This window comes from Eulemur rufifrons, chromosome 7 (assembly GCF_041146395.1).
Source record: "Eulemur rufifrons isolate Redbay chromosome 7, OSU_ERuf_1, whole genome shotgun sequence".
Taxonomy (NCBI): Eukaryota; Metazoa; Chordata; class Mammalia; order Primates; family Lemuridae; genus Eulemur; species Eulemur rufifrons.
In genome coordinates, this window is record NC_090989.1 from 8,552,260 (window position 1) to 8,577,369 (window position 25,110).

At 52.4% G+C, this 25,110-nt stretch overlaps 1 protein-coding gene across 1 annotated transcript in view; it reads right to left on the reverse strand.

Moving 5' to 3' along the window:
• Positions 1-8,597, reverse strand: part of SIM2 (SIM bHLH transcription factor 2) — a 45,703-nt gene extending 37,106 nt beyond the window's left edge. The window contains exon 1 of the mRNA XM_069472298.1: positions 8,423-8,597. Coding sequence (XP_069328399.1) covers positions 8,423-8,597 — 175 coding nt within the window. The remainder of the gene's footprint in view (positions 1-8,422) is intronic.
• Between the last annotated feature and the right edge of the window lie 16,513 nt (positions 8,598-25,110).

The window sequence follows — 25,110 nt, forward strand, 5'->3', positions numbered from 1 at the left end:
ACTCCCCAGCCTCCGCAGGCCCCCGGGAGCGCCGTCCGCCTTCCATGCCGAGAGCTTCTGTCTGGGAAGGGTTTACCTGGAGGTTTCCCGCGGGCAGACTCTAAATCTGGAAGCAGTGGGGCGAGGGGAAACCCGCAGGTGTCTGTGGGCACATAATCGGCGCTTCTTAACTGGGTCCCCCAAGGCCTGCGGCCCTTCCTCACCACCTCCCGGTAGCCACCAGCGTTGCAGAAAGTGCACCGGGGGCAACAGGGCCCTGCGCGTGAGAGCTCCCCTCTCTCTGAGCCGTCCGCGCAGCTGCTGTGCCCCGGAGACGCCGGCTTCCCTCTGCACATTCGGGAGGAAGCAGGAAAGCCGGGCGAGCTTGCGGAGCTGAGCGAGGGCGGGGGAAACTCCCACAGCTCCCCGGAATCTTTCTGCCCAGGGCCTGGCCTGCAGACCCTCCAGTTAGCGCTGCGGTCCCCGCCAGAGGTGGCAAAGGCTGGCAACCGCCATCTCGGCCTGCGCCCCAACCTTCCCCGCAGAGAGAACGCCTGCAGGCTCGCAGTCCGCTTCCGCAGCGCCCAGCCTCGCCTGCGACCCTGCGGGACGAGCTGTGGGCGCCGCCGGCCCAGCCTGCGTGCGGAACGCCAAACCACCCCGCAGAGCGGGACGTGCCGGGGCGAGGAACTGGCCAGCTGCGGCGATCCTGGGGCTGCAAAGCTCCTCCAGGCGGGCAGCTCCGAGTGGCTTCCTGGGGAGTCGCCGCTCAGTCACTCTAGGCACCTGGGTCTCCCCGCTCCCCCCAGAGAGTACTGGGGCACCTCGGCTTCTGGAGGCCTCGACCTCGGGAGGCGCAAAACGCACCTCGGGGCCCAGCTCAGAGGCGTTGGAGAACTTTCCCCAGAAAGTGTTCAGCAACTAAAAAAGGGATGACCTTTAATTTCTCCTCCTGGGCTCTAGGAATTAAAGGGCTTATCCTGGTATCCCCATAAGGAAGTGCCTAATTCACACATATCCCTGATCCCCCAAATATGATGGCGGCTCATTTATTCATGCCCCCACCCCCAGCCTCCACCACGTGAGCGGAGGTGTCTCTTTAACCCCAAGAAATCACTCCAGCCCCCAAGCGTCACCACCGTGATCACAGCAGCGCACCATTTGCTCTCACGTGCCGTTCCTTCTGCCCGGCACCCAGCCCGGGGGCCACCTGGCAGTGTTTATCCCCATTTAACCAGCAATGGAAATAATCAAAATTTAAAAGTCCAGGGACTTGGGTGAAGTATTTAATAAGGACCCAGGAAATTTTTGATTTCCAAAAATGGACAAATGCTCCCTGGAAACTGTCCTCTTCTCTGTCCCCAGGTCCTTCCCTGAGTTTGGGCCATCCCCTGCCACTGCCTGGGGAAGGTGAGCGCATCCTCCTAGCCTTGGCTGCTTGGAGTCAGTGGCTGATCGATTTGGGGGAAGCCTGTGCCTTTGGGAATGACCTCCAGACCAGACTCCCCTGCCAGGCTCTCCCAAAAGCCTTGCCGAAGGCCCTGGCTCTACATTCAAAACTCACAATTTTCTGTGTAATTCAAATACCACATATTTCAAGAGAGCTTGTTCTCTTATATCATAATTTTTTTCTGTAATTTCCCAACACCTCCACTTTGCCAGCAGAGATTTAATGCAAATGCCCCTTTCCAAGGAGGTGGCTGAGAAAGTGGTGCTGTTCCCCCCAAGAGCCCCCACCTCCAGGCCACCGCACCCTGGGGCGGTGGTGCTGCCAGCTCTTCCATTAGAAACCAGTGTGGGTGAGGTCTTTTCACTCAGATCATAAAAATCTACTTTGCGCTGAACACAGAAACTAAATAAAGGAAGGTTTGTAACGAAAAAAATTGTCTTGGTACTGCAAAGTGATACACACTCCCAAAAAAGTGAGGTGCTGGGCATGTGTCCCTTATCTGGACCTAACAAGGAGATTTATTTCAAAAATGATGGGTGGGCAGAGACTGGGCGAAGCTCCTCCAGCACTGGCAGTCTTGGTGGTGGAAGCCCCCAGCACTGACTGCTCTTGTCAGGGCAGCCAGGGGTCCCAGGCCCGGCCTGTGATTTCTGATTTCGGGTGGGTTCCCCTGCACCCTGTGTGCCTTGCAGGACCCACAAGTGGGGGTTGTGCTACTGGGAATCAGGGATGGTCAGGTAGCTGGGAGCCCCCAGGGAGAAACAGAGGCCAGGTAGGGGTGGGGGCAGGAGTCAAGCCCAATTTTGCCAGTCAGTCTCCTGGTACCTGGTTCCCTCCGGCCTCCCAGCCTGTGTGGATGTGTGCATATTGTACACATGCTCTGTCCGCCGCGTGCTGTGAGTCTGAACTCCACTGGGTCCTCCTACCACAGATGCTGCCTAAATGTGGTCCCTCCTCTCTGGGCTCTGGCCTTGGGGGTACCTCCAGGTGCAGGTTGCAGACCATGCACAGGGGACGACACAAAGAAGATGATTTGGGGTAGAAGGGGAGATGGCTGTGGCACTAGGAGGCTGGCCACCCCTCTCAGATGAGGGGATATTCTAGTTGAGACCTAAAGAAGGCACCTAAGGAGGCAGCCAGCTTTGCTCTTTCCTCTGGATGGTCGCCCTCACCCATGCTCCAGACCCGGAGCTGGGGACACGGACTTTGGTAGGAATACCTGGGTTAGTGCCATTCTCTCACTTCCTCTTGGGGCAACCTACAAGTATCTAAAAAACGGTGACAAAAAGACTCTTCACTGGGATCTTGTGAAAATCTAATGGGGTTAATAACAGGGAGGCGCCTATCCCTGCCCCCACCCCTCTAGGAAAATTGGATCTGCCAGTGTGAAAATCCAGGGCAGGCAGCTGCGGAGACCGCATCCTGACACAGGGGTCTCACCTCCTCCCGCCTCCGCCTCCCCATCTTGCCCAGTCTCCAGGGTCTGACCTCCAGCACTGCCCCGACCTCTAACCTTTATTTCTCACCTCGAAAATGGGGCTGCTGGGGGAGCCTGAGGCCCCGGCGTTTGCCGCAGCTCCCACCACTTTGTCCAGCCCCCTCTTGCTGTCCCTCTCCTTCCCTGCCCTCCAACCTCCCCTCCCCGGATTATCATCCCCTCCTGGGGCTGGGGCTGGAGGAGAAGGGGTGTGTCTCTGGGGGCGGCTACCTTGGGCCCTCGGAGCATGCAAGGTCACACTTGCAGACTGCAAACCACTCCAAGTCAGGAAGGGTCTGTGTCGGGGGTTAGGGAGAAGCGGGGGTAAGGAAGGCTGCGCCTCCGGGTCGGTCCTCACCCGAGCAGGTCACGGGACTCCGGCACTGGCTGGGGAGGCAGCGTCTAAAGTCACCCTGGTGGGCGTTTACAACCCAGAATCCAGAGGAGCACGACCACCTGCAGGGGCGGCAGGCTCCGGTGGCTCCCCGGGGGAGGGAGGCTGCCGAGAACCTGGGCGAGGGTGTAATGGGGGAGTTTGGGGCCAGGTCCCCTTCGTGCTGCTCTAAGGGAGCCCACAGCTTGCACCTCTAACAGTAAAACCCCAGTAAATTGTCGCGATTGGAGAGCTTCTCTGAGCACTTCAGTCCTCCAGCATCCGAATCCTCCCGTTCTCTCTCGGGTCCCTGAAAAGTCCTCCCCTTTAGCCTTTTTCCAAACCAACCGGCCGGTGTTCAGGGGGTAGGGATGCCCCAAGTAGGCCTCTCTCAGCCCGATGGCTTCCAGCCTGGCCGGCGCGTCGCCGGGCTGGTGTCGTGCCTGCTCTGACAACTGCGGGAAGGTCCCCGCGCCCCAACGCCCCTGCCTGGACCTTGCGAGAGCAGCCCTGAGGAGCGGCCGCCGAGAGCTGCCCAGCGCTGCCCGGGAGGTCCCTTTCGCGCCTGGAGCTCCCGGGCTCGGGTCTTTCGCTGGCCCCCGGGGCTGAATCCGCAGCGCGCTCCCCTCGCAGGCCAAGGCCCTGTGTGCTGGGCGTCCCCTTCCCCACCTTCCTGAGTGTCAGCTTCCCGCGACTGCGAGCTTTCCCTTCCGACGCGAAGCTGCAGCCTGGCGGGCTTGGGGAGGGCGTTGTAAACATCCACATTGTTCTAAAACAAAGTCAATTTTTAAAAATCTATATTATTTCCGGGGGCGGTAGAGAAAAGTCTCGGAAATCTGATCCCATGTCGGTGTAGGGTTGAGTTTATCCTCGCCAAACCCTCCAAACCAAATCGTTTTGATTCCGGAAACAATTCCTAGGACGGGGGCAGCCGGGCTCCTCTTGCAGCGCACAAGAAGTGTGTGGTGCCTGCAGCTCAATTCACACCCAAAGGCATCGACCACTGAAATAACTCAGGCCTTGAATCCCATGTCTTTGTGTGTGTGGACGAGGTTTTCTTATGTAGCAACACCTTCCCCACACCTGTCTTGTGACTTTCAGGTCTGAGAAAGGGGGAGGAAGGAGAATCAGCCTCGGTTTCCAACCCCAGGACCTGAGGCCAGTCTCTCATGCCAGCCGTCATGGTCCCAGAGGAGACGCTACCCCTTGCCCCACTACCAGAGCATGAATCCAGGCTCCTTGAGAGTAGCAGGGCCCTTGAGGTTGGCAGTAGCACTGTTGCAGCTCTGAGTTGGGCCGCTGGAACCCCAGTGCCATCCCTCAGATGGGCAGAAACTACCCTGTATTCTACCACTTGTGGTCCCGGAGCAGCTATGGCCAAAGAGCAACCAGAACTCGTCTACTGGGGAGCTTCTGCGGTTTCCAAAGCGTCCCCTCTCTGGAAGGGAGAGCCACACACCAAGAGGAGGGCAGGCTGCCCATTGGCCCAAGCGCTGTCCCAACCCCTAAGGCTCACTGAGTTTTCAATTTGGAGTCCAAGTTCTGAAGCCAGCCTTCCTCTCCTGTCCTCTTCCCTGCCCCATCTACCTACCTCCCACTTCTTAGCTCACTGTTGAAGGGGAGAAAAGTTAGGGATGCAGAAAGCAGGGGATCTTCAGACTCTGGGCAGGAGGCAGGGAGCCAGGCGCCCCCTCCCCCCCACTTTAGGCCCAGGAAACACCAGGAGCTCACAGGAAGGAGGAAGTGAAGTAAAAACAACGCTTAGATTTCTATCTGCACAGCACAGTTCTGCTTGTGCATCCTCACACTTTATCAGGGCAATCATGTTCAGGTGCCACCCTTTGCTAATGGGCCCATTTTACAGACAAGAAAACCAAGGCCTAAAGGTGCAGCATGACAATAGAGCTTCAAAACCTGGCTGTACAAATTGAAAGTATCCTGATCCCTCAGACTGGCCACCAGGTCGAGGTGTTTACCTGGGTACTGGTCACCTCCCTCTGCCCCACCTCTCTGAGCTCCTTTTTCTGCCTTTCCATTCAAGGAAATCTGGGGTAAAGAAGCGGAGGTTGGCAGCCTCACTAGCACAGCAAGATAACAGGCCATCCACTGCCAGTCATGGCAGAGACTGGCCTGCTCTTGCCCTTGCTGTGGGACCTTGGAAAGGTCTGTGCCCTCTCTGGCCCATTTCCCCAAGTATGAAGGGTTAGTCTAGTGATTTCTGTCGTTTCTCAAGTCTATGCTATTCATTTTTTTGACTCCCAGAGTCCTAAGTTGGTCTCTATTCTTCTTTACCTAGGAGTCCCACTTGCTCCAGGGCAAGACCACCCTTGGCAGATTGATACCTCTGGATATTTTTTCTATTTGCAGTCTTAGGCCCAGGGCAATCTGAAAGCTTGCTGCCCTGGACCACTCAGGCCCTGAAACCTCCCTAGAGCCACCACTATGATCCTAGCTCAGCCAGGCTCCATTCTGACCCGATGCCATATCCTTTCTTGCAGACCTGGGTTCCCTAAGAAGACGTGAAATCAAGATGCCACTTTGTTGCCCCCACCCTTCAGAGCTACCAGAGGAGTGACTAATTTGCACAAATGGACTCATTTTGCACAATGGAGGTCTTTCTAAATGTACCTTCTCTCTCTGTCCCAGGGTCCCAGCTTCACAACTCCTCTGTCCCAGACTGACTTGACAAAACGATGTTGCTGCCCAGAGCTGCAGGCCTGAGGCCCCTGAGAAGTCCCAAGGCTGTGAGTCCACCCTGCCAGGTCTGCCCCTACTCTGGACACTGCAGAAACCAGGAAGAAAGGGATTAGGACACTTCCCCATTCCCTTCCTGAGCAGACCCTGCAGGTTCAGGGCCATTTCCAAAACTCTAGGGCAAAACAGCTCCCTTCTTATCCCTTCCAGAGTGACGACTTCCAGGGTCACCCCCTCCCCCAGGAGATACACAGGTGGCCTCTCAACTGCTCCCAAAATGGCTCTGGTGCCAGTTTCTCAAGGCGAGACACCCAGCAGCGCCCCCCCCCCCACCAAGGGCTCAGAGCCCTCCCATCTGGGCCCAAATCTCTGGAGACTTGCTTTCCAGAGCTGGAACACACGGACCCAGTGCACAGACCCAGTTTAAACATGGGCTGAGCAGTACACCCCCCACTTTTCAATGTTTAGCAGGCTCTCCTGGAAATCCCCCCAACAACGAATGGCTTACAATTAGCCCCCTCTTCTCAGACCCCTCCTAATTTCTGGTTTATTTGAAATCATTGGCAACACATTATTTAATGTTCTGATCGGTTCATAGAACGCGTTTTATTTCCAATGCGGGAGAGAAAGAGGAGGAGGAGGAAAGATGAGGAGGACAGGAAGCCTGCGCCCTGCTCGAGTTCCACACCTGCTTTGTAGCATGCGGTTAAGAAACGGCTCATCCCAGAAAACCAGTAACCACCACTCCTCCCCGGGTGGGACGGAGACTCAGCCCTTATATAATAAAACCTAATTCTAATTTCCACTGAAACTTCTGCTGGCCAAGAATCTTTCTTACTTCCCCGGCCTTGGGCAGACCAGTAGCAACCACTGGGGCCAAAGCTCCAAGCGGGAGGGGCCGGGGCGGGGGCGTCTTTGCGGATCCGAAAAGGAAAGGGGAGGAACGGGCTCCAGGCGGGCGGGTCAAGGGCTACGGCGCCTGGGGGTAGAACGCCCGCGGCCCCGCGGCCCGGCTGGGAGGCTCCGGAGAGGCCCAACGGCCGCTTCCGGCCCCCTCGGCTCCCCAGTGCGCCGCGCTCGTCCGGCGCTCGGCTGCCCGGCCCGCTGGCTGCAAGACTAGAGGCCCTGCTTGCAGATGGGCCCTCCACGCTCCACCGGGAGGCGGTGAGAAGTGCAGCTCCACGCCGAGAGACGAGCGCAAATAACAGGGCTCCGGAGCAGCGAAAGCAAAAGGTTGAGCTTTCCGATTTCCAGCCGAGCGCCTAGCCAGGGACCGGGTTAATGGAGACGCCCCGCGGCCTAGGGACACCTGTCGCCTGCACTGCAGCGACCCTCCGGCGGCCTGTGGCTGGAGTTATCTCCCTACCCCAGCGCTGGCTCCCGGGGCTCCAGAGGCCGGCACAGCCCGCATCAGGCCCCTGAGCAGCGCACCTCTCAGCAAAGTATCAGAGTCTTTCGGCCATGAGACCCTGGCCCGGGGCAGAGACGCTGGAAGGCGCTCGGCTCAAAACCCCTAGGATGCCGAAAACGAACGCTGTGGTCACCAGGCCTTCCAGACAACTGCTGCTAAGAGGTGCCTGGCCAGGCGGCCACAGTCCCCAGCGGCAACCAGCCTGTGCGGGCTGGGAGAACCCACCCAGCCCGCCACCATTCCCAACAATCCCGAGTCTCAGTGACCCTTGCCCAACCTGGCACTTTTTCTAAAAAGAACGGCTGCACTGAGGCCTGCGTGCCATTTTCGAACTAATCGCCCCCCTCTTCGCGCCGCATCTCAGCTCATTCCGTGGTCTCTCCTACCCTGGCCGCCGGTGCCCCAGACCCAAGGGAGGCTGGCGAAGAGGCTGCGGGAGAGGCCCAAGTCTGAGGCCCCGGATCCCCAAAAGTGTTCGTTTGGTGGCTTTGGCCTGCAGTGCCTGGGCCTCTCCATGCACCCCACTGCTCCAGCGTACGGAACAGCCAGCGCCCTGCACCTCCTCCAGGAAGCGGGAGGGGAAAATGCAGGAAAAATAAAAGGAAAGTGGAAGAAAAGGAAGGGAAAAGAAAGAAAATAAAACCAGAATGGACATAAAAAGAAAAAAAGGAGAGAAAGAAAGAAAAAGAAAGAGAAAGAAAGAAAAGAAAAGAAAAGAAAGAAAAAACCAGAATGGATTGGTGAAAGAAGGAAGGAAAGAAGAAAACCAGAATAGACTGGATGCCTTCGTGCGCCTGCCTCTGGAACAATTCTTGGTTCGCTCCTGCCCAGCCCTGAGCCAGAAGGTGGTTTGGTCGCCTGGGCCACCACGGCCCTGGCCCTTTCTCCCAGTCGAGGCGGAAGCCGAAGCCCCCGGCGCGGCCTCCCCAAGACGCCATAGCACTGGCCAAGAGGCTCCTCTCGGCCCGCTCCGGCTTCCCGCTTGGGCCGGGGCCGCCAGGCTCCCCGGCGTTCCCGGCCGCCCACCTGCGGCCTCACCTTCGGGGAAGACGGCGCGCATCTTCAGATAGCTCGTGGTCAGTCGGATGATGGACGCTTTGTCCAGCTGCGAAGTGATGGCCGACGGCAGCGGGAGCAGCTTGGCCAGCTCGTAAAACTCGCCATTTTCCTTCTCCCTCCTGGTCTTGGCCGCATTCTTGGACTTCTCCTTCATCGCGCCTCGGCTCCGGGCATATTAGACCCGGCAGTGCTCCTGGCCCGCGGAGCCCCGCTCGGGCGCGGCGGCGGGGATGGGGAAGGGGGCGCCGGGAGCCAGGTGAGTCCGGAGCGCCGGCCGCAGGCAGGTGCGCGGGGCCGGCCTGGGGCACCGAGATGCCTCTCCGCAGCCGCCAGCCCGTAGCTCGGCGCAACCCAGCGGCTCCGCCCGCTGCGGCTCGGGGCGCAGCCTTCTTCGGGCTGGACCGTCCCGCGGCAAGCGGAGCCCTGCTTCCTGCTCGCTCCTGCTCGCTCTTGCTTCCTCCCTCCTGTCTCTCCCGCCTCGGCTTTCCTCAGGGTGCTGGGGGTGGCCCTGGAGGAGGCGGCCGTGCTGTTCAGTCCTTAACCGAGTGTTTGCACCCGCTGCCGCGAGGCCCCTCCGGACTGGAGGGCGGCTTGGGCGGCGGCGGCCGCGGAGCCATGGGGCGGGAACCGAGCGGAGCGGAGCGGGGCGGAGGCGGCTGGGGCCCGGCCCGGGCCCGGGCGCGCTCTCCTGCCCTTCTTGGTCGCTCCCTGTACCTGGAGTCGCCGCGCCCGGAGCCGGCGATCTGTGGCGAGGCGCAGCAGCTCCGCGGTCCACGTGCGACGGAGCCGCGTTTGTTTATGGCGGACCCGCCTTCGGGCGGAGCACTGGGCCGCCCGCGCCGCCGAGGGGGGGCCGGCAGGGGGAGGGACCGCGGCGGGGGCGGGGGCGGCGAATCTCGCCTCGGACCCCGCCACGGCCCTGGAGTCACAGGCGCGCCTCCGTGTCACTGCCTCCAGGGACTCTCCCGGGAGAGACTCGCGCGTTCCCGGGCTCGGGAAGTCGCAGTGAGTGCACTCGGTGCGCCGCGGGGACTCACTCCTTAGAGCTGGACGCTGGGGTGGGCGGCGGGGAGCAGCGAGGGAGGGAGTTGTTCCGATGCCTCCCCTGTGGTTCCTGGGCAGGTCACCGGCGAGTGTGGCCAGAGGCGGCGCGACCCGCAGGCCTAGTGCCCGGCCCGGGAGCACCTAGCCCTCCGAGCCTGCGCTGGTTGGTCCCGAGCCCTCCTCCTTCTCACGTCGCAGGTCTGAGAGCTTGAAGGGGGGAGGCCAGGGACGCCCCCCCGCCCCCCTACACATTAGAAGAAAGCGGCGTGAGCGGCTCCGAAGTGACCCTTCTGCCCTTTCTCTCTTCGAAACACAGGGCAAAGGGAGATTGTCGCCTTCTCTGGAGGAGCCGGAGGCCGCGGGGTCTCAAGGGCCGGAGGGAGGGAAGTGGCTGGGGAGCCGAACCTCAGCGTGGCCTCTCCCAGGGCGGTGGCAGGAACAGGGCCCAACTGCCGAGGGCGGCCGAGCAGCCCGATCCGGCGAAGCCAGAATTTCGGGGAATCGCCGTTGGGCTGGCGCCTCAGAGCGAAGGTCACCTAACCAGGGTCACTGGGCAGGCGTTGGTGGAGACCATGGCGATGGGGCAGAGGCAGTTGGAGAAGGGAGGCGCATTTGGAGACACGGCCACCGGCCATCCAGAGCTCTCCTCCTGGGCCACGTTGGATCTAAAGAGTTCTTTTGTGCCGCCTCCCTCCTTCCCAGTCCGGCTCTTGCACCCCAGAGCTTGGTGTGGGGCCCAGTATCCTCCGTACGCACCGCCCCCCCCCCCGCCCCGCAGTGGCCCTTGCAAAAACTTCCACTTCTTCCAAGACTATGAACCCCCTGTTGAGGTGCAGACCTCAGCTTCCTGGGAGCCCCCGGGTCAGGGACAGACACAGAGGACGCAGGACAGTCCCTTTTAGGCGTCGAGATCCAGCGAGGACTCGGCTGGCCGTGTGCAGCAAGCTGTAAAGCTGTGGGTCTGTGGGCGCCTTACGTGGAGGTCAGCACCAGGTGGAAAGGACACCGGAGTCTGGGGTCGGGCGCAGGGATTTTGGTTCTTGGTGCCACTGCTCTCTCCCCTGGCCCGGGATGATGAGCCTGCTGCTCCGGAGACCTCACAGTCCGACAATAACCGTGTACTCCCTTCCCTCCCCGGTACCAGGAAGGCCCAGCTTTCGACAACCGTGCCGGTAGCGGGAGCATCTGACATTTTCCAGGGACTCCTTTGAAGGTCAAAAGTTCTCAGGGGTTCAAGGCGGTGTAGGCTCCTTCCACGGGCTGGACAGTGTGCGCAAGCCGGGCTCGGCCTCCGCCTGCCCCTAGCGTCCTGCCCAACCCACATCGTGGCCAAGGCGCGCAGGGCCGGTGCTCCTAAACCGCGAAGCGGCGAGAGCTGGGAGCACAGAGGAACCGAACTTTCCACTGGGGCTTCGGATCCGGGAGCGCTTTCCAGTTTCCAGCAGTGCGCACAGAGGGCGGTGCTCGAGAACGCCGGTATGCACTGCCCAAGCCCTGCGCGTCAGGCCCACTTCCGCGCCCAGAATCCCGCACCCGGCTGCGCTGACAGTTGTCGCCTCGGGGCCTCTGAGTGAAGGGGCACCAAGGGGGCAGGGGCCGCGGACCGGCCCAGCCGCAGCTTCCGCAGGCTGGCCCTCCTGAGTGCGCTCTGGCACCTCCCTGGCTTCGGGAGGATTTAACGCTGCTCTCACTCGAGCGATGTCTGACCCTCAATTATGGACCCCGGAAAATTCCTTCCCGGCTTGAAAGGGATTACTCAGATCGCAGAAACATGGCTAAGTGGAAGTGGGAGAGACCCGACAAGTAACAAGAACGGAAACTGTCCTCAATCCAAATTTCCCGGAAAGCGCTCTTGTTTTCACAATGGCAGCCGCTGTTCACGCATCTGCAAAACAGGTTCGAATCGTGTGCTTTGAGAGGTAGCTTAACCGAATGTTTGAAGACCTGAGGGTATGTGGGTGTAAGATACTTCCAGGCCCAAAGCCTGCCCAGCAGACGGCCAAGCGGGCATTATATACCCCCAGCCCCAAGCACGTTCTTGCACAACCCGCGGGCTATGAGCTTGGGGTACCCGACAGCGCCACCAAAAGTACCAAAAGTACTTGGGCGTGGATCTTAAGGTTTCCCAGGTAAGAAGGATAGTGATTTCTAGGTGGAATAGTGAAGGAAGAATCCGTGCTCCTGATTGGGGCCGGCCCAGGGCTTTACCTACCAGAGGGAGAGCCTGAGGCCCTCAGAAAAGGATACTGAGGGCGAATACCCACCGGCTTTATGTGGGACAGTTACTAAGAAGTTAGAATCTCTGTTTAAACTGGAAAAGTACTGAATAAGTGCTAATTGGAGTGATCAGGAACATCAACGGTGACCGCAGGCTGGGACACCTGCTAGAGTCTCTCGCTCCTGGCGCGGGAAGAAATTCCTGGTCCGCGCACTGGGCCCAAAGCCAAACCCCTAGCTCAGAGTACACAGCCCAGCCCCGCGGGCCCTAGGGGAGAGTGGACGAACCTCCGAATCCGAGGCATCATCCAGAAACAGCAGTTCACTTATTGGCCCAGAAGAAGCCTGCAGAATCTGGAATGAAGAGAAATTGGGGGCAGGAAGAGGGCGGGCGGAAAGAGAGGTCCAACACTTTGAGGTCGCACGCTTTGGCGTGCCCCTTGCTTGCAGGGCGTCCCCACCCTCAGTCTGTCCTGCTGCGCGCGTGCAAGCACGTCTCCGTGTACCCCACCCTCTTACAAATTTTCCATTAGGAAACTTATCTGGAAGAAATTCAGGCCCCAAGAGAAAGGGGCGGGCCAGGACCACCTCACATCTGCTTGGATTTTCCGCTTCAGATGCTGCGCAACTGTTTTCCCCCAGGCCGCGCGCCCAGCGCCTACCTGAGATCCATCCCCAGCGGAAACCGACTTTCACCTGAGATCAAGGGGAGAACCCGTAGATGTTCCACCCAGGATGGGATCCCAGAGAGGCTGCTGGCCTGGCAGCAGGAAATCAGAGACCTTGTCACTAAGGTGGGGGAACGGGAGGGGGAGGGATTTCGAACCCCTGAAGTGGGGTTTAAGGAGAACTTCAACCACCCGCACAAGCAGAGGCAACAGAAAATCCAGGACCACGGAGATTTATAATTCCTCGTTTACACTGGCAATTACTACGACTTGGTTACTCCAAAAAACTGCGCTTGCATTCAGCATCACATACATGACCATTGTATGGCTGGGAAGCTTTTTTGGTCTGAGCTATTGGAAAGAGTACCTCGATTTTCCCTCCTTTCCTTGTATAAGCCCCTTAGAGACCTCACCAACTTTCCTTGGGGTCATTGCTGCTCCCGTAAAGGACCAAAGGATAATTACAATATTTCTACTCATTGTTTTAAAATAATTACCGGTATCCAGAGCAAGTTTGTAATAATTTATTCCACAAGAGGTCAGGACATTCTGTCTGCTCCCTCATTCCCAAGTAGTAGGGAGAAGTTTATTTCTCTTGTTTGTTTTAAATAAATTCTTCCACTGGAAGTTACTCCTTTGTAAAGTGTTTGCTTTTAGGTTGGTCAGTGTATCTGATTACATCCCTTAAACCCGGTTAGATCCTCCATTGCTCCAGAGACTCTGGCCCTCAGCCTGGGGGGACCAGGTTGCAGCTCTGTCTCCCCCAGGAGAGGAGGGAGAAGGAAGGAGGAATCCCAGTGGCGTGGGTGACCTTGAAGCGGACATCTCTGGTCCTTCTCCTTGGACTTGGTAGTCCAGGACCACTTTGGGTTCTGGGATTGGGGGCTCCAGAGAGCTGACCAGGAAGTGTTCCCTATCGGAGGATTTGAGTAGCCACTGCCTACTACTCCGCCTCTCTCAAGGCAATCCATTTAGGGGAGCAGAAAATGTCTCTGGTAGTTACAGTAAGTAGCAAACTCCTCTAGGGAGGTCCACGGGGCAGGACAAAGCTGCCCCTGGTTTGGGTAAACCTGGGGGTTTGGAGTGAGCCCTTTCCTCTGCCTTATCTTTCTCTGTCTCTTTCTCTCGGGTCTCTGAGAAGGTCCTGGCTGCTTCATGGTGCATCCTGACATCCAGTGACCTCCGGCGAGGCCAGTGATCCCTCTGGAGCGCAGGCCACTACTAGTGCCAAGGAACAGCTGGGCCAGGGATTCTGGGCCCAAGGAGAGGGGAGCCGGGTGTGTCCTGCACCGACTCCTGCAACTCGCGGTTAAGCATTGCGTTCTTGGCTCAGCTTAACGGCTATGTAGCCTAAAAATCCCGGTAGGGGTGAGGCAGCCCCTCTGCTCCCCAGAAAAGCTCTCTTTTCGTTTAGAAACGATGCCCACGTCTTTCAGGGAGCCCCTGAGCTGGAGGAGTCTTAGTCTGGTGTGCACTGAAATTCCTCAGTGGTTACATCAATTACACATCGGCTTGAAATCTGAAAACCGATCAGTTCATTAGTGACCTCGCTGAAACAGCCCTTCAAAAACATCAACCAAAAAAAAAAAAAAAAATCCCTTTTAAGAAACAAAACAAAACCTATCCACCTGAGATAAATATTTCTGCATATCAAAGAATAAACGAACATTATTGGCTTAATTTTTTTCTAGCATGTAATAATTGTAATAGCCAACCCTAAATCTAGAGCTGACTATAATATAGGGCTGTTATAGGAATTTAGAGACACAAACTCGTTTTGTTTAAATAATACAGGGGGTCTGTTTGCAAAGCAAAGCTAACCGTGGGGAATCTGCTCCCTAATCTAAACAAATCTGTAGGACGAGGCAGGCTAATTCATTCGAGGTTTGAGCAGAGAAAGCACAAGACGGGCGGCGGGCGGGCTGGTTGGCCCCCTCCATCCTGGCCTGGGCGCGCGCATCTGCCCCAACCCGGGCGTGGGCGTCTTCCCGCTTCGAGCGGATTTTTATTTTCTTTTTCTTTTCTTTTAAAGGCCAACGTGAAAGGTGTGTTTGCTGAGAGATGTGTGTCCACGAACATACTCATCCCTCCCGGGAGAAGGCGGCGAAGCCCACGGCCAAGGGCTGTTGTGGGTCAGAGGTTCCGCACCCAGAGGCGCGAAAGCCGAGCTTCAGATCCGAGCGGCGGCAGGGGCCACGCCGTGGGGGCCGCACGCCATCTGCCCCCGCACTGGGGCGATGGCCGGGCCCGCTCGCCCACTCTCGCCGCCCTAGGCCACACCTGGGTGTTGGGAGCTGCGGGCCACACTCAGGCACGCGGCCCGGGCGACGGAGGCTCAGGCTTCCCGGTCGCCGGAGTTCTCCTTAATTCCGCACCAGGGGCTCGGAACTCCCACCCGGGTGCTGGGTGCCGGCTCAGAAGGGGATCATTCGGGGGTACAACGCTGGGGCGGCGGTGTCCTGTCTTTTGCGCTCACAAAGTTTGCGGACCACCCGCATGGTCAGAAACGCAGCCTGGGCAGGGTGGCGGAAGGGGGCGCAGCGCGGCGGCCTGTGGGGCTCACGCACCAGGGAGGCGTTGTTCAGTGCACACACACGGGGTGGGGGGCTCGGTGCGCAGCGGGCGGGGGTCGTGCCGGGTGTCGGGGCGACTGTGCGTGACGCTCACAGGCGTGCCGGCGGGTGTCCCGTTCTCCCTCCCGCCTGGGTCTCCCGGTCCCCGCTCCGCTGGTCCCGCATTCTTTCCACGCGGGAAGTGGGGAGCAGAGGGAGCTGGGACCCGTGTGGGGCGGGCGGGAGACGGCGAGACTCGGTGCATGTGGGTGGGCGACGTCTGGTGGGATCCTAAGCCCCACGCTTTCTTCTCGGCTTTGCCAAAGCCCCCAGAGCTCTCCCCAGAGCGCGCCTGCGTAGACAAGAGTCCGGATCCGGAATTCTCGCGCTGGAGACTCAGCCTTCTGCGGGGAGTCCTGGCCTGATCCCCGACCCGGGAGGAAAAAGGTCCACGCCCGACCGCAGTCTCTCGCCCCCTTTTAGCTGCCGGAAGACAGAATTCCTCCTAGGTGCTGGAGCAGATCCCCGGGGAGGGGGCGCGGAGTGGAGCACGTTTTCGTGTACAGCGAAAGACTCTTAAAATTCTCAACTCAATATATTTTCTCTGGAAAAAAAGCATCGATTGGCTGATAAACTACAGGGTGAATTCAAATTGTGCGGTTTATGAATATTTTTGACTCAAACTCTGGCACCCTCTTCGTTGTTTTAGAGCGGAAATAAAATCTCGGTTATTGCACCATTGCTCTTTGCGCCCTGCGGGTGTAGACAAAGACTTGACTCCGGACCTCTTCTCCGTGCTTCTCTCTCAGAGGCTTTTGAACCCGGCAGGGTGGGCCCTGGGGCGCCTGCCTCAGCTGGGCGCACAGATTTTCCCCTTGGGGGAACCTTCTCTTTACGGGAGACGCGGTCAGGGTGCCGGCGTGCGCGGGACTCGCAGGACTTGTGCAAGCGCCACTCCCACGGTGGAAGCCAATTAACCCGCTTTATTATGATGTGAGAGACCTAATTTCAATCTCGCCATTTAACTTGGGAGAGTTTCTCCATTTAACGAGCTGTGGAGATAGGGAAACGGAGGTGGGGATGGGGAGTGGATATCTGCAAGAGTTTATTGAGAAATCTGATTTTTGAATAAATACAAGAAAGAAAAGCACAGAGGTTTATGAGCTTTCTATAAAAATAGAAAAAAGAAAAAGCAAAGCAAAGCGCAGAGGTGTGGCCGTCGGAGGAGCGCCAGTTCAGTGACAGGCAGATGCCTTTTGCGACTTGGGTTGGAGTTCTTCACACTGTCTGGACCAAAAAACTATGGCCTTTAAACAATTTAAACAAGGTTGAGAGTACTGGAATACTCGTGTGTGAATTTTCTTTAATTCCTGGATAGTTAGGGGCAGGGGAGGAAAGAGATCAGAGCCATTATTACCCATGCAAAAATAATTTTCCTGTTTATTGAAGTCTACTTAAAGTAATTGACCAGAAAATACCTCCCTGTTTAGGCAACATAAAGACCCCTCTATGGAGATCTCATTGACTTATTTATATTTCTGTTTAGCCTGATGCCTACACCACCGTTTTTTGGAGAAGCTGTCACCTCTGACAAATGAAGGAAAGTGGATGCCAAGAGAGATACACCTACAAAAAATGTTTGAACTCCAGGGCTGACCCTACCCATCTGTTCTTTAAGAGCATGTTACATGGACCCTACTTGGTTGTTTGAGATCCAGCCGTTGAATTTTCTGAAAGTAAATCCTAGAAATGGAAATTCATGCTTGTTATCTTGCCCAAATGTTTTAATATCTGAGTGGCGTGGATCGAGCAGGGATTAAGAACTCTTCCTACTGTAGCCACAGCGATCTTTCTCTTAAAAGCTGAAAACCTTCTGCTGGGGGTTAGAAAGGCAATAATTTAAACATGCAGGAAAAATTCCTAGCTGCAAGAAAATGGAAAAAAAAAAAAAGAAGGTTCCAAGTGAATTTACAAAATTTATACTTGTATGAAATTCCTTTGAACAATTATTTGACAGTGAATGTATTTTTCTAGTTATGTTTGAAGATCTGAATTTCTCAGTCACCCTTAGCATGTGTGAATTCTGCAACTAGTTCTCAGCAAAGATGACTAATTTGGGAATCCATGCTTTAAGGTTGATTTTTTTGTCTTGGTCGTCTGAAGTAAAGCTGCTTTACTTTAAATACTTTACGTGACTTTATGTCAAGCAAACCTTGGGTAAAGTTTCTCAGGATTGTCTCTAAAAACATTATTCATAATTAAAAACCGATTCATAGAAATCTCCAGAAAAATTGTGGCACATTATGTTCCAACATGTTTTTTAGGCCATGTGGAATAAATAAAATCATTATGGTCTGGTTGGGTAATACTGCCTACTGCCTCCCAGCCTTCCTCTGACAGTGCCAGAAGGACCTGATACAGCTTCATGGATTTCAGAACAGCTTGTTGACATGAGCCAGAAGACATCTGTGCTTTCTATAGGTATTTTCTCCATTGATAATGCTAGTTACAAATCCATTCTTTAAAAGGCTCCTGAATAGTGTAGTCTAAGAGATGGGTAAGGTAGCACTAAAAGGAATATCTTTAACAGCCTTAGAATTTTTTAAGGGGGAAGAAAGACTGTTAGGAAACCTCACGTAATGTAGTCTGAAAGATAGACTGAACCCATTGGAACACAGATCCACCTCCTTACAGGCCAGCTGATGTGCCATTTTTGGGGGGGGGCACCTTAGTGTTGAAATTCCCTAGAGCAACCATTCCTGCTACTAAACTTTTCTCTGCAGGGAAAAGCAGTACAAGGAGGTCCCAAGGTATTAGCAGTACCAAGCCGTTCAGCTGGTAGTTATGTTAGTATAAACCCCTTCCTGGTAGAGAAGTAAGGCAAAGCTTATAGAGGATAGTTAGTGGCCTGAGTGGTTAGTGCAGCTTCCAAAGGCATTGGGTTTGCAGTCTAACTTGTCTGGGCATTGCTTGACTGGGTCAGTATACAAGGGCTGTCCAGAAAGTATCCAGCCATGTAACTTTTCTTGTTATAGTAACAATGACTGGATACTTTCTGGACAGCCCTGGTATGTTAGTGGCTAATATTTGTGTAGAGAATCAGCATTTACTAAGGTAGTTAACTTATTAAATAATCCAAACTGAAGCATCAGCACTTGCTAAAAATCACTCCCATTTACCTACCTGAAAGAATACATGCAATCTCCAGCCCTGTGAACAGTTGCTTGGAGGGATGACTTATGACTTACCAGACAATTTTGGTCCTCTTCACAGTCCATGCAGTTATGGGCATGTGTGGTGACTCACCGGCCTGGCATGAGAAGGTGGCTAAGGCACATTGAGGGTTGTGTGTCCCAGGCACTGATTTTCATGTGCGGTCTGGAGCTGGAGTAACTTAGAAGCAGCTTGTACTTTATGCAGCAAAAGAAATGCAGTTCTTTGGACTGGAGCATGCTCACGCACTCCTACTTGCACACACGCTATTGCTCATTCAAGAAACATTCATCAAATGGCCACAGCGTGCCAGGCACCAAGCCAGGCATTTCAGTGATAAAAGTGAGTTCCTGCCATTGAGGCGTCCTCAGTCCTGACAATGAATTTAACTGAGAATCTGGCCTGCTCATATATCAAGGGCCTTAGAAATATTTGCAGCTTTCTCACCAGTATGTATATCTATTTCTGGTTATTTCTCCTATGGAAATAATTTCTAATACCAAAAAAAGTCTTTTTGCATGGGAATTTGCATAATGGTTCAAGCTTTGGTTTCAAATCTAGATTTGACTTCTCTTTAACCCTCTGCTTTGATATCTGTACTACGGGGTAATGGTTACCTCATAAGGAGTTGTGAGTTTTACCTAAAAAATTATTGACAAATATAATGAAAATAAAAGGACCAAGTGCACTGCCTGGGGAAAGAAAGTATTCAATAAATTATAGTTGTTACTATTGGAATCATCATCACAATATTATTTATAATATTAAGCTTTGAAATCTTAGAATTCATAATATTAAAACTCTGGAAACAAACTATCCTAAATGGGTGTGTGGGATGATTAATTAAATGATACGTATATTTTTTTCAATGAAAAATTATGCAGCTATTTTAAAAAAATTTTAAGTTTCTAACAACATGGTATGATAAATGCCTTTCTGTATATTAATACAATCATATTTCCCAGACTCCCTTGCAGCTAGGGTTCCTGACATGAATTAAGTGTGACCAATTGAATGCACTTATTCAAGAAGTGAGGTAGAAGCCACTCTTCTGCTGCCTCTGTGGTTTCTGCTGGTAGTCACAATCAGTGCATACTTTTTTGGATCTGTGTGTGGGGGTGGGGGCGGGCAGCATTAGTAGAGGTGCCAGTGACATTGCTCTGAAGCCAACACTTCTAGTAGTGTTTTTCAGATCACTGGATCACAGCTAACAAGGGTATTGCTGCATTCACCATCACAGTGGCAGCTTCCTGATCCTGTTATTGTTGGCTGTGACAGTGCTAGCAGCTACCCTGGCCAGCCAGTTCTGCTATCCATTCCTGGCAAACCAGTCTAAATTCACTACCCAGCCCTTCCAACAACTTTGTAAGTACTGAAGTCCCTCTGTTAAATTTCTTTCTGCTTCAAACAGCTCAGGTAATTTTTGGTATTGGCTACTAAATCCTGAGTGATATACATTGGAAATCATGCCAATCCTATAAAACTCTGCATATTGTATGATCATAATTAAGTAAAACAACAACATACTATATAGAGAAAAGTACCAGAAGGGTATTTCTCAAAATGTTGATTATGAACACCTTTGGGTAGTAAAACTATGAATGATCTTTCAATTTACTTTATATTGTCCCTATTGTTTTCTTTTAAAAATACAGCTGTCTCAAGATATAATCACTGTCTTAGTACATTTTCTGTTGCTATAACTGAATACCTGAGACCGGGTAACTTATGAAGAAAAGAGGTTTGTTTCTTACACTTCTGGAGGCTGGGAAGCCCAAGGGCGGGTGGCTGCACCTGGGCAGCTTCTGGTGATGGCCTCGTGCTGTATCATAACATGGATGGTGGCATCACAGGACCAGAGGTGATCACGAAGAGCCAAACTGGCTTTTATAACAGCCCTATTCTCGTGGTAACTAACCCACTCCTGTGATAACCCATTAACCCCTTAATCCATGGTGGCAGAGCCTTCAGGACCCAATCACCTCTTAAAGGTCCCACCTCTTCATACTGTTACGTTGGGGATTAAGTTTCAACTGAGTTTCAGAGGAGACAAACACTCACACGACAGCAATCACATACTATATAATTTACTCATTTAAAATGTACAATTCAATGGTTTTTAGTATATTCACAGATATGTGCAACCATCACTACAGTCAATTTTAGAACATTTTCATCACCTCAAAAAGCTATTAACTCCCATATCCCTCACTCTCATCACCAGCCCAAACCAATCCCTAATCTACTTTGTCTTTACAGATTTTCCTGTTCTGGATTTTCATATAAACGGAATCATATATAGTATGTGGTCTGTTGTGTCTGGCTTCTTTCACTCAGCATCATGTTTTCAAGTCCATCCCTGCTGTAGCATATATAAGAATTTCATTCCTTTTTTCTGGGCTGATTAACCTTCTATTGTGTGGATAGATCATATTTTGTTTATCCATTCATCTATGGATAGACATTTGGGAGGTGTCGTAACCTTTTTGGCTATGATGAATGATGCAGTTATATCCCCCAAACTTTTATTGCCCATGTAGTAATTTTATGATAAATATTTAGTAAATTTCTAATATAAAGAAAATCTGGCCTGGTTAGCTAGTACATTAAGAGGAAGCCAAGACTGTAGAGTTCACCCATGCACGACTGGGCAGTTAGCTTAGTACGTGAAAGTCCAAGCAAGATCTGCAGGCTCTACCTGTGACCCCACAACCAATGGATGGATCTATAAGTGGTGCTCTTGGTTATCAGAAGGTTGGAACCAGAGACTGTAAGCCCATCTCCATGGCTTAGGAGACAGCTCTGAAGCTAGGCAGGACTGATTGTAGTAACCTAACAGAAGTGTGATTTGGCTTTCGGTATAATGTTCTACATCTTGATGTGAGTGGTGGTTACATGGGATTCATGTGAAAAACTCACACTGTACACTTAAGATTTGTGTATGTTATTATATTTAACTTATACAAAAGTTACACCCTGTTAATGAAAAGAAGAAATGATAGCCATGTGGTTTCCTGAGAGCTTCCTTTCACCCTCCCATCCCACCTACTTCTTCCTTTCTGACCATTTCTAAATGACCATGGGCTCATACCACACAGACAGAAAGGGAGAAAGCTGGGAATTTAATCTAGCTCTTACTGACTGGGTGTGGAGTGCTGCTTTCACTGGGAAATTTTCCAATGCCTAGAATCTATGTGATTTTCAAGACTTGGCCCCAACCCATGTGGCCAGTGAGTACTAGGACTGGTCTAGTAGACCAGGTCTCCCGGCTCAGGCACGTGCTTTTGTCTGTCTTGTGCACTTCTTTACTTTCAGCACCCAGCAGTGTACCAGGCACACAGTAGATGACCAATAGGTATGTGTTGACTGAATGTGACCAGAGTGGGGTTATCACCAAAGGCCAGGCAGGCTGCCCAAGTGGCAATTTGCTGGAAAAACCAAAGCAAAAAACTCAATTCCTTTTTTCCCCTCTATGGCACCATCGATGGATGTTGGTCTGTCACAAGAGCATGGAAAATTTCCACTGGAGATATCAGAACTCCTTGGCAACTCCTGTGAAGTGTTAATTTTAGCTTTCAATGACCAATGCCCTTGTATAATTTAATGGGTCAGGTGGAGCATGAACCAAAGCCAATGGTTACGCACTCAGAGAGCTTTCCTTTCCTGCAGAGACTCGCTCCTTACACGTTGACTCGGAGAGAATTTCTGCTGTTTGAGCCTAGTCTGAGAATTCGGAACTACTCTTAAAAATATTAGTGATCTGTCCTGTCAATCAACTTTCCCCTGAGTTCATCCATTAAACATGACTGTGACTCACAAATGCTAAAAGGCTATAGCAGTAACCATAAAATAAACACAATCCTTGCATAGCCCTAGATATTCTGAGCTGAAAGATACATAAGTGGAATATCAATTACTGGAATTAAGGAAATGTATATTCACAGGGGTTTCCATGCTTTTCCCAGTTTCCCTTTTCGTATCCTAGTAAGGAATGAAGTTCCATGTTGAACATGTATGAAATGCTGGAAATATAACACTGGCGTTACATCTAAGGGTAAATAGTTAACAAGGGAAAATTTCTTCCTATACAAGTATTCTAACTAATATAAGAAAAAAAGAAAGGCTGATAGAATTAGCATAAAGCATTTTGTAAACCTCTGGTGAAATTATGGACCTCAGCAATGACCAGCTCATCACCGATGGCTGCTAATAGGGAGAGGAGTGGAGAGGGAGAGAGGGAGATATCTCTAGAGTGATTCAGAGATCTCACATTCCTTTTATACCCCTTATAAAATAGTCTTGCTGAAAACATCAACTCTGAATCTGATTCAGCCTCTAACTAGACATTCTAACTACCATTTTCCAGGAAATCCAGGGTTGGAGAAATACGGGAATCAGGGGGTGCTACCAGCAAATCTAGAATGTGGGAAACTGTAGGAAGGACAGCCCAGGTTTTCTGACAAATAAATGGCAAGGGGAAAAAAGTGGGAAGGAAGGGAACCTGTAGATGAAATGACAGTTGAGAAACATACCAACCTTATGCAAAGTGGGGACCTCATTTGCATCTTAATTCAGGCGCAGGTATAAGAAAATCAGGGAGATGTGAAGACTGACTGGATATTTGGTGCTATCAAAGCATTAGTGTCAATTTTGTAGGTGCGATGGACGGTTATGTTGTAGTATATAAAGTATTTTAAGAAAAGAGTCCTTATCTTTTAGAAATACATACTAAACTATTTACAAATGAAAAAATGTATTTAAAATAGACAGTGTAAGTCAGGGTCTTATAAGAATTTTTAGTTCTCCAAGGATAACCCCTTGAATTGGATAGATGTGCATCTGTTGTTCAGCCTTCTCCCATCTGACCCTGGTGCACGCTTTTAGGAGTGCATCGTAGCCAAAGGGAGACATAGCTGCAAGGTGGACTTCTCCAGCCCCGTGTCCTCTGGCCTCCTCAGGAGGAGAGCCTCAGCTGCCAGTCTCCTATGTCTCCCCTCCCCCCCTTGTTAACTCTGACTTCCCTGGTCCAAGCTATGCCTTGAGGCACAAAGGGGAGAAGGGTGATCTGCATCATTTGTAGGGCTCCGTGCAAAATAAAAATGTGAAGCTCCTGTTCAAAAAGCAGGAAAAAAGTGACATTGATGTTGCTAAAATTGAAAAAATTAAAATGTTTTCCTTTCTTTTTTCTTCTGTGGTCTCTCTCTTGACTTGCCATATGGGGGGTGGTGGTTGGTGATTTCTTTTTTTTTACTATTTAATGTCACTTTTGCTTCAGCATGACGATGCTTTCATGGCAGATACAGACCCTCACAGGTGCCCAAGCGCCCCACCTTGCAACTCTGTGTGTCTGCGTGCAGCCCACCAGCTGCCAGGTTCCTCCTCCTGCCAGCCACCAGCCTGATGCCCTGTGCCTGGCCCCTCTCCTTCGCAGGAGTCTGCCGTCTCAACCCTCAGTGTATGGGCTTCTCCCAGAAGCCCTGTGCCAGGACACACTTGGGACCTGCATCAGGGATGGGTGAGAGCCTCACTTCTGCCCGGCTGCTCGAAGAACATGCCATGCTGTCTGCAAAGGATTACAGTTTAATTTTATCATTTATAATCCTTTCTATCTCTTATTTTATTTGTTTATTGTTTTAGTGCCCTGACTAGAACTTCCACTGCCATCTTGAACAGAAGTGGTAAGAGCAGACATGCTTTCCTCATTCCCGGTCTCAGGCGGAAAGGTTTCAGCACTCACCATCAACTGAGATGTTTGCAGCAGGTTTTTTTGTAGATGTGTCTTCCTCCCTTCCATCCCCATCAAGAGGTTTCCTTTGTATTCCAGGATCTTCTGGCTTCTGTTGTTCCTGTTGAAAAATCAGTTGTCAGTTTTATTTTTGCTCCTTTGAATGTAATTTTTTTTTGTTTCTTTTCTTTAGCTATTTTTAAGATTTTTGGATACAGCATGGTGATTGTAGTTAATAATACTGTATTATTTACTTGAAATTTGTGAAAAGAGTAGATTTTAAGCGTCCTCACCACACACACAAACACACACACGCACACACACACACAAATGGTAACTAATTGCAATGACAGGTGTGTTAATGTGATTGCGGTAATCATTTCACAATGTATAGGAAAGTCTGGGGTATGCACCAGGGTTTCTCCTCTCTGGTAGGCTCTGAGTTATGATTCTTACGTCTTCAACACCGAGGCATTTATATTAGTTTCCTGGGGTGACATAAACAAATTACCACAAACAGAGTGGTTTAGAAAAAGAAATTTATTCTCTCACATTTCTGGAGGCTGGAAGTCTGAAATGGAGGTGTCGGCAGGGCCACGCTCCCCTGAAGGTGCTAGGGAGGATCCTTCCTTGTCGCCCCCAGCCTGGAGACCCGGGAGTTCCTTGGCTTGTGGCTGCATCACTCTCATCTCTGCCTCCATGGTCACGTGGCCTTCCCCTCTGTGTGTCTGTGTCATCACCTCATCTTATAAGGACATCAGTCACTGGATTCAGAGACCACCCTCAGACTAGGATGAGTTCATCTCAGGATAATTACTTACTACCTGTCCAAATGAGATCACTTCCTGAGGTTCTGGGAAGACGTGAATGTTGGGGGACACTATTCAACTCAACAAGACTATCGAAAATGCTGCACTGATTTGTAACTTCTTTGCAGCAACTCCTTGTTTTTCAGCTCTGGGCAGAAGCCACAGGGAAGGTGAAGTTCATATCTCTGCAGTCCCTCATCCCTTCCCCCCAGAATTTTTGTCTCTCAAATCCTGGCTGTTTTGGTAGTCCTAAGTTTAAGTTTTTTTCCTTCCGAGACTGATGCAAGCTCCAGGCTGCTGCTTTTTATTCACCAGCCACGGCTCGTGCTTCAAACTGGCAAATGGTCCAAGGGAAAGGCAGAGGCTGGAGTGGGGCTCACCCCAGTGTTTCCCTCAGGACCCCAGGATCTCTCCAGGATTAAATCCACGATGGGTTGTT